Source organism: Myotis davidii, unplaced genomic scaffold (assembly GCF_000327345.1).
Source record: "Myotis davidii unplaced genomic scaffold, ASM32734v1 scaffold1121, whole genome shotgun sequence".
Taxonomy (NCBI): domain Eukaryota; kingdom Metazoa; phylum Chordata; class Mammalia; order Chiroptera; family Vespertilionidae; genus Myotis; species Myotis davidii.
In genome coordinates, this window is record NW_006291439.1 from 226,512 (window position 1) to 235,601 (window position 9,090).

At 63.4% G+C, this 9,090-nt stretch overlaps 1 protein-coding gene across 1 annotated transcript; it reads right to left on the reverse strand.

Moving 5' to 3' along the window:
* Positions 1-2,522: 2,522 nt before the first annotated feature.
* ADAMTS4 (ADAM metallopeptidase with thrombospondin type 1 motif 4) lies at positions 2,523-9,084 on the reverse strand. The gene is made up of 9 exons (XM_006764745.2): positions 8,644-9,084; positions 7,322-7,645; positions 7,080-7,212; positions 6,218-6,388; positions 5,313-5,599; positions 5,030-5,216; positions 4,666-4,841; positions 3,694-3,869; positions 2,523-3,137 (listed from the first exon to the last, which is right to left on the reverse strand). Exons 1-9 carry the CDS (start codon positions 9,004-9,006, stop codon positions 2,714-2,716), a joined length of 2,241 nt encoding a protein of 746 aa, XP_006764808.2. The 5' UTR covers positions 9,007-9,084; the 3' UTR covers positions 2,523-2,713.
* Between the last annotated feature and the right edge of the window lie 6 nt (positions 9,085-9,090).

The window sequence follows — 9,090 nt, forward strand, 5'->3', positions numbered from 1 at the left end:
GTTATTGCTCAACCTCAAGCACAGGACCACTCGCCTCCGCAGTGGGTGTCTGAATGCGCATGGCCTTCTCCCCGCACAGGCCTCCCTGCTCAGCAGCCCCGTCTTCCTCTCCAGCGCATCCTGTCCCTTTTCCCTCTGACCCCATGCTTGTCTCACCGCCTCTGGCCTCCTGCTATCCCTGTTGGCCTCCAGCTCGGCCCTTGAAGGCGATGTCCGGAGCCTGGGGAGATGGGCTCGCTTGGCTCTTGTAGGCAGGCAAGCACTGCCCACCCCGAGCAAGACGGAGCTGGACCCTGACTTCAGGGTACGAGGCTGAGTCCACAGTCTGGGTCTGGGCAGGGAGGTGGGGGTGAGCCCTCTGGGAGGGTCAGGTCCTCCTGGGACTAAGGGCCAGCTGCCCATTGCGTCTCCTCCCTCCTCCCGCCGATCACAGAGGTAGCCAGGGCTCGGCCTTTTCTGGGAAAAACTTCTTTGTGCCAGTCAGAGCCCTACTTCCTGGTAAAGTCACACAGGATGGTGATTTCCAAAGAGTGAAGGGCCCTGCGTAGTAAGAGCCGTCAGGGTTCCCGGTGCTGACGTCAGGGTTCCCGGTGTTCAGGGCCGGGCCTGACTCACCCCCTGCTCCCCGCCCCCCGGCGAGCTGGCTCCTCTGCACGCTCCTCACCATCCAGCTCTGCCAGGCTCCGGGCTCCTCCTGGTGGAGCTTAGTCCTCAGCCCCCGGAAGCAGTGCGCGCCTGTCAGGGCTCAGGGCTGGGGGCTGGCGGGTGGTCTGGCCTCGCTAACGGGAAGGAACAGCCGAGGTCACGCTGGCCTTGGCCCACCGCAGGGAAGGGGCCCAGCCCAGCAGTGGGATCCCGGGTCCTGGGAGGAAGAGGGGCGTGGCGCTGTTCCCATGGGGACACACCTGGGTCAGCCCGCCCCACCTGGGGAGCGCAGCACACACAGCCACCCCCACCCCACAGCCTGCCCGAGCCAGCTCCCCAGCTGCTACGGCCTGACCTCTGCCACCCGCACCTCAGGGCCTCCTCCCACCTCCACATCGAGCCCCTGCCCCTCCCTAGCAGTGCTGCACCTGCCACGCAAGATTCCAATTTCCTGCAGGGTCTACCCTAGCCCTTTCCCAACCCGTTGCTGCCACGACACACACAGGAGCGCAAGTCGCCTGCTCAGAAGCACCCTCTGCCCTCGGAGGGAGCGTGGCCTCAGGCCTCCTGCCGGCCTCCCGCCAAACCGCCTTCCATTCTTCAATCCCGTGCTGGCCTGGCGTCATCCAAGCGGCTGGGCTGACACTGGCTGATTCGGGGACCCCGTCTCAGTAGTCAGCACGGTAACCTCTCGCCGGGGTACCGCCTTCGCTTTGGGAAAACTGCAACTCGGGTTCCTAGAGCCCCGCGGGAACCCGTGCCACGAGCTCCCTCGCACACACGAGCAACCGGAGGCTCAGCGTCGGGAGTTCCCGACTCTAACCTGATGAACCGCCCCCAAAGCCAGGCCCCAGCTCCTGCCCCACGCGCTTTCTGCCGCCGCAGCCGCCGAAGCCACCAACGAGCCCCGCTGCTGAGGGCTTGTTTTTGTCCAAGTCGCTGTTCTTGGGATCTTTGCACCTTCACGTGGTTACTTATTGTGCTGGGAGCCAAGTGTTTATTTTTCATGTGATGGGAGCCTGCAGAGATGGGGGACAGGCGCTCAGAACCAGGACAGGGTTCCGCCAAGCAGAGGCCCTGAGCGAGGCTCGTGGTCACCTTCCAGTGCCTGGCAGGCCCCATGGGCGGCGGAGACAGGCAGGTGAGTCCAGTGGCACTGCGTTCCCTGGGCAGATGCCGGTTGTTTATTCGTGTTGCTCCCGCCCCACCACAGCCCTCCAGGAGGGATTGCCATTGGCAACTGGGGAAGCGGATGCCAGCGATTGGAGCCAGGGTGCAGCCCATTCCCAGGGGGCACATAAATAACAGAATTCCGTTTACATTTAAACCATGGCGACCCGACTCCCGGGGACCTGCCGCCCTGCGTCCTCCTTCCCAGAAAAGAGCTCTCAGGAGAGGAAGGCAGGGCAGGCTGCACCTCCGCGCAGACACGCACACATACATGCACACCTTCACACACGCACACGTGCACGCACACGCACATCTTCACACACACACACACACACCTTCACACACACGCACACAAACACGCACACCTTCACACACGCGCACGTGCACGCACACGCACATCTTCACACACACACACACACCTTCACACACACGCACACCTTCACACACGCACACGTGCACGCACACGCACATCTTCACACATACACACGCACATCTTACACACATGCACATCTTCACACACGCGCGCACACACACACACACACACAGGACACTGGGCTCATCACCCCACCCCAGTTTGCTGGCCAGAATGAGGCCGCGAGGGGCAGAGGTCAGTTTCCCCAGAGCCCCTTCCCTGGTGCTAAGAAGTGAATAAATACTGAATAAATACAACGGGACCACCCTGCCGCCGCCTATGACCAGCAGGGCAGAGGGCAGTTTGGTCCAGGACTGTCTCCCAGCCCCTGCACCCAGGTGGCTGCCTCCAGGGCAGGAGCAGGCAGGGCCGGCCTGCGCATCCTTGTTGGGGGGTGCGCCCTCCCCACTTTGTCCAGCACAAGGCTTCTTCGAAGCCCCTTCTCCCAGCTCAGTCTGGCGGCGCCAGGGCGCCGGGACAGTGAGGCTATTTCTTGCTGGTCCAGGGGCGCCGCCGCAGCACCTCCAGGATCTGCGCCTTTCGGTGCAGCCAGTCCCGGGGAGCAGGCTGCGGTGGAGGGGCCAGCAGGGGCACGAAGAAACTGTACCGGACGCGGGCATTCTGGGGGTCACCGGCCACCAGGACCTGCAGCATTAAGGGCTGGGCCAGGGGCCCGTGGCCGGCCAGCGTCTCGGCGGCTGCTGTGGCCCCGCTGTAGCGCAGGCTGACGGCCCCCGGCAGCACCACGTCGGTGGAGGAGGGCGTTAGCGTGTATTCACCATTGAGGGCATAGAAGCCATTGGCGAGTCTCAGGGCCAGGTAGATGCTCCGCACACCTGGGGGCTCCTGCTGCCGCACCAGGAGGTGGGTGGCTCCCGCCGGTATGGTGACCACACTGTTGTAGCCATACCTGTATGGAAGGAGAAAGGTGGGCTCAGCATCTTCCTGAACCCTCAGCCTTCTCAGGTTTGTGTGTGTGCGCATCTCTGTGTGCCTGACATGTGCACGCGCGTGCATGTGTGAGAGCACAAGCATCAACACGGACATCCATGTGCATATGCACACATGTGTGTACATGCAAGTGTGATGTGTGCCTCTATATGAGTGTGTTCGTGTGTGTGTGTGGAGGGCTGTCTTCTTAGACATATGGGCGATATCCAGCCTGGATCCCAGTACCTGCCAACGTGCCTCCACCCTCTGACCTCTGGACTGTCCACCGGCTGTCCCCTCGCTGAGGGGCCCTTCGAAGCCTGACCTCCTTGGTGCCTGTTCAGTTCCTACTGTCCCCCCAGGAGGGAGGCCACCTCCTGGGGGGCCTGTTGAGCAGGTGGGACACTGCTACCTGCTTGCTCATCCATCACTAGACTCTCAGAGTAGAGACGATGCTGTGCTCCCCTCTTACCCCCAGGCCCTGAGGAGGAGGAGTGTCCAGGAAGGTGGAAGGAGGACATAAACAGTGGAAGAACCTGAACTTTCTGAAGGAGCCAGACTGCTTGCTGCAGCCAGAACCGTCCCCGCCGCACACCATGCATTTGTCAAATTTCTTCTTGGAGCCAATGACGTGGTCACAGCCGGCATGGATGCAGCGGCCTTGAACACAGACCGAGGTGCTGTCCGGGGAGCAGGGAGTCCCGTCTACCACCTGAGGAGAAGAAAAGGAGGGATCAAAGGGTCCTTCCCGGCATCCGGAGGGGCTGGGAACCAAAGGAGACCCACATCCCATGAGAGGGGCTGTGGACGGAGGGGGAGGGGCCCAGAATGACGCTGCTGAGGGCCTCTCTGCACCAGGCTCTGCGCTCAGTGCTTTATAAACATACCTTCCTGAGGGCTCTAGAGCTGGGACACTGAGGCTCAAGATTAGGAACTTGCCCAAAGGCTGCGTGCTGGCAGCCGGTGGAGAACCACGACGGGAAATGCAGGACCAAGTCCCGACACCAAGCCCTGCACCTTGAGGGCGCCGTCCCAGACAGCCGCTAGAGGGCAGCCAGCCTGTAGGAATTCTCCCGGCGCCGGGCGGAGCGCGCTCCGGGGGTGGCTTCCTTCCGCCCTCGGCTCCAGCCCGCGGCCCTATCACAGAGCGTGCAGGGCACCACTGTCTCCCGGAGGCCTGGCCGCCCAAGAGCTGACGCAGCACTCCTGGGATGTGGCGGAGGAGCCCATGGGAAAGGGTCAGAGCCTTGCCCCAAGGGCCACATACTGGCCTTCTTTCTACCGGAGCAGGGGAACAGGGGGAGGGGCGGGGCCAAGGGAGAGGGCAGGCTACACTGCGATGGGCCCCTTGTCCAGAGCTGGGGTTTGTCTTCCAAATACCATGAACAGATAGGCCCCGGGAGCCTGGCTGCTGGCCTGGCCGTGGGACAGCCGCAGGGGGACTGCGCCTTCAGAAGGCAGAGGGAGGTGCGAGGGTGGGCACAGACAGGGCCGGGCGGCCGGCTCACCCGCGGCTCCAGCACGTAGTAGTAGCCCAGGGCCCGCGCCTGGCAGGTGAGCTTGCACTGGTCACGGGCAGCCACACCCGCGTAGCGAGGGACCCAGTCCATGGGCCCTGGGAAGCTCTTGAAGAGGTCGGGGCGGTGGTTGTAGGCCGCGCACTGCTCCTCGCGGAAGGTCAGTGCTGTCGGGCGACAGGCACAGTCAGGGCCTTGCCCCCCATCCCCCAGCAGCCCCTGCACCTGGCCCCTCAGCTCCCCCAGCCGGCACCTCACTGCCCCGGGAGGGCAGGTCCTGAGGGGTAAACGCTGCCTCCCCTGCAGGGACATCAGCACTTCCTTGGTTCCCGAAGCTGGTCCTTCGGGTCCTCACCTGAGCCCGCGGGGCAGTCCTGGGAGCTGCAGGAGCGGAAGCGGGTGCGGCGGCCCTCGCAGTACTTGCCGCCGTTCCGGGGGACGGGCTGCGTGCAGTCCCGGGAGGAGAACTGGACGCCGCCCCCGCAGCTCCGAGAGCAGCCGCCCCAGGACCCCCAGGGACCCCAGCCGCCGGCCTGTGGGACCTGCAGCCCCACAGAAGAGACGGGTGGTAACTGTGCTCCCTCCTGGGCACCAGGCCACCCCTGCCCCAGGCCTCTGCCCCGTGCCTGCTGCCTCACCTTGAAGTCCTGGAGTTGGTCCAGGTGGAGGCAGCGGCCACCCATGCAGGCCTGTGTGCGCCCACACGGGGTGCCGTCGGCCCACGGGGAGTGCTTGGTCTGGCACATGGCGTGACCGTTGAGATGGCCAGAGCACCAGAGGGCAGCACAGGGCGGCGGCAGCTGTGGACAGTGGTGTGAGTCAGGCCCAAAGGTCAGCTGACACTGGCGGTCGGCGTCATAGTCTTTGCCAGGGAAAGTCACAGGCAGGTGCAGGGGAGCCTCCGGCTTGTCTAAGAGACAGTGCCCTGGGAGGGCGGGACCAGGCTCAGAGGTGGGCTCAGGCCCTCGAGATGGCCACCGAGGGCTTGGGCTCCTGGGCCCAGGCTCTGGGACCCACATCCCAGGTGCACGAAGCTGTAAATAGCTGGCTGCTTCCTGGTGAGGAGCGCCGGCTCCCTGCTTGTCCAACCACCTCATTCCATCCCGGCCAACACCTACGAGCAGTTGCCATCACCAGGCCTGTCTCACAGGTCAGCACAGAGGCCACGTGCCTTTCAGCACACATCCCACATCTAGAGAATAGACCAGGACACGACCCAGCCACACCTCCTGCCTCCCCGACCAGCCACAGAGCCGCTGAGTCCGCGTCCCACCAACAGCCCTGCCCACGGACGCCCACCCTGCTGGGCTTGCACAGCTCAGTGACAAGGCAGCTGCCTTCACTGCAGCTCATCCCAGTGTTGGACAGCTCTGGTCCTTAGAAGGCCAGTCTAATTCTATTGAAAATGTGCCACCCCTGGCAGCATCTCTCACCCCGCCCCATGCTGCAGTGGAAGCCCACTCAGCCCACGCGGAAGGAGGCAGAAGAGCACAGTGGGTGCAGGGCTGCATCGCGCCAGGGAACAGGAGGGAGGGCTGCCTACCATAGCCATTGTCCAGGAAGTCCGTGATGAAGCGGGCGCTGCAGGGGGACCAGGGCTCCTCAGGATCCACGTGAGCCATTACGGGAGCCATGACATGGCGGGAGGTGCTCCCAGGCCCGTTCAGGCCCACACATGGCTTTGAGTTGTCATGGAGCATGTTGAAGACATGGCCTGTGAGAGCAGAGGCCCTGCTGGAGTAGGGGTCCCCTCCCTGGCAGCCTCACAAAGGTGGCTGCAGCTGTGGATGGTCCTGCCTGTTCCCAACCCCCTCTGATGCTCTGAGGGCTGCTCAGTATATAGCCCCCCCAGAGCTCTGCTTCCCCTTCCCCCCAAAATATGCTCAGGGTCCTTCCTTACCTACTTTCCCTGTAGCCAACACTCCCAACCCTTTACCCACCATTCCATCCTCAGCTCTCCTGAATAATACCTCTTTCAATACTGTGCTATCTCCCCATACACATGCACACATTCACTCACAGCCCCCCCACATTGCCTGTTATGCCACACACACACATTCACATACTCACCCACACAGTAATAGGTTTTCACGTACACTACATACTCACACGCATGCATACATATACATACTCTCACACACATGCATACACTCACACATACATACATTCACATGCATATACTCACACACACATGCATACACACACACAGTTACAGTGGCTTCCACATGCTAGCTCACTTAATAGAAAACCTAAGTGTGTGTCTACACCCAGAGCGAGGATGATGGCCCTGGACCTAGGCCTGGAGGGAGGAAGGAACACCTTGACCCCATCTGCACCTTGGCGAGCTCATTGTCCCCGCGCCTCACCCCTGCCGCCTCTCACGCATCCCAGACACCCGTACGTACCCAGTTCGTGAGCAGCAGTGAAGGCCGACTGGAGCCCGTCGTCCTCCACAATAGCGCAACTCCGAGCCGGGTCACACACGGTCCCCACGTCGGCCATGCCCAGGGTGTCACAGGTGGAGACCCCACACAGGTCCTGTGGAGGTCGCAGAAGATGCATGAGGACTCGGCACGGGGTCCTCTGGGCTGCCACCCAGACTATGGGGCTCGGGCAGGCGCCGTTCCCATGGTGCTGACGGGCCTACCTGACGGGTAAACAGAATGGCTGTGTCAAAGTGATCCGGGTCCGAGTCCTCGGGGGTGTTGAGCCCTCGCTGCCAAGCACAGAAGTGGTGCAGGGTCTGGGCGGCACTGGGCCCCACTGGGGGCCCTTCCTGGCCTGGCCCCAGAACCACCAGCCGCGTCACCACCAGGCTGACGGGGTTGCGGATGCTTGGGTGCTTGAAGGCCTTGGCCGCGGCGGCCATGACCGTGAGCAGGTAGCGCTTCAGCCCTGCGCCGTGAAACGCTGCCATCGTGTCGTCCGCCACCACCAGGGTCTCCACAAATCTACTCAGGGAAGCAAAGCGCTGGGAGAGAGGAGAGGAGGGCCTCAAACAGCCACCCAGCCACAGGCCCGACCACTTTCCTTCCAGCGCTTCCTGGTCTGGAACTGGGCAGAGCAGGCTGGTCCCACATACCACACCCACCAGAATCCCCGGGCTGGCTGGGTCCCTCCCCCAGCCCCAAATCCCAGAGCTTTTGTGCGAACTCTGAGAAATCAGCTGTTGGTTCAGAGATGGAGAGGAGGGGGCACCGTGTCCCAGGGCTGCCTGGTCCCCAGTGGTGAAAAGCAGCTCGGACTGCTCCTGGGAGGGGCTTTGGGCGCCCCCAGGCCTGACTGTGGCCAGGCCTGCAGTGCTGGGCTGCAACGTGTCTGCCCTGTGTGGTTGGAGGAACAATTCAGTCAGCAGCCGGGGCTGGGGCCAGATCTCAGCGTGGCGGGTGTGGAGGGAGCGTCTGGACTGGATTAAAGCTGGAGAGGGAAGGAGGCGGGAGGAAGGGGAGCCGGAGTGGGAAGGAGGGGAGGAGGGAGCCTTGCCGCCTTGCAGGCCAGGACGCGGTGTGGAGCGCCTCTCCTCCGTCCACTCCTGCCCTAGTTTGCAGTTTGCCAGGACAATTTGGAAGGCAGTATAGGAAGCCAGAAGCCAACTGCTTGGGCCTCAACTCTCACTCCTTTAGCTTGTGTGGTGGTGGGGAGCGGGGGGATTTGGGGCACAGGAAAGAGTCAAGGCCAAGAGACTGAGCATGGACTTCCACCTGGGCCCGAGCAGCAGGGTGCCAGGCCGGGCTGGGTGGGGAGAGGGGGGTCATTCCCAGCACAGAGCCTCCCACTCACCTCTTGGAACCCTGCTGGGATCAGGGTGAGGGCAGGGAGCAGCCAGCACCTGCCCGAGAAGGCTCGTGGGAGAAAAGCAGGCCACACGAGGGCAGAAGCAGAATGACCAGAAGTGGAAGTGGGCGGGGCGAGGGGACACGGGTCAGGGGCAGGTAAGGCAGGAGGGGCTGCAGGGCTCTGGTGGCCTACCTTGGCTCTTCGGGGGCTGGGCTTGGGGTTCTTGGGAGGCGCCTTGACGCTGCACATGGGGCCCTGGCCGCCCGCAGGGCTCTTCCGGCGGAGGACGTGAGCCCCAGGCCCCCCAGCAGAATTAGGGACGCCTCCCTCCAGGGGCTGGATGTGGAGCTCGGTCCCCCGATACTGCAGCACCCCTAACAGAGCTCCCTCGTCCCAGTGCAGAGATGCCACCGACTCCGGATCTCCGTTGATGGTGCCGGTGAGGAACGTGCCCGGCTCCGCCCCACCCAGCAGCTCCGGCGCCCGGCCCAGGTACTGCACCGTCAGCCCTTCCACCCGCACGCCCGGGTCTCGCTCCAGCTCTAACAGCAGCATCTCCCCAAAGGCGGGCAAGCGGTACCACAGCCTGGCCGGGGCGCCCAAGCCAGGCAGGACGCTGCCGTTGAGCTTCTCTGGAAA

Coding starts and splice junctions, on each gene's coding strand:
- ADAMTS4 (XM_006764745.2), bottom strand. CDS start 9,006: ATGCTGCTGTTAGAGCTGGAGCGAGACCCGGGCGTGCGGGTGGAAGGG. Junction 5,217..5,312: donor ACCAACTCCAGGACTTCAAG/GTGAGGCAGCAG, acceptor GTGGGGCTGCAG/GTCCCACAGGCCGGCGGCTG. Junction 3,138..3,693: donor GGCTCCTTCAGAAAGTTCAG/GTTCTTCCACTG, acceptor CCTTCCATACAG/GTATGGCTACAACAGTGTGG.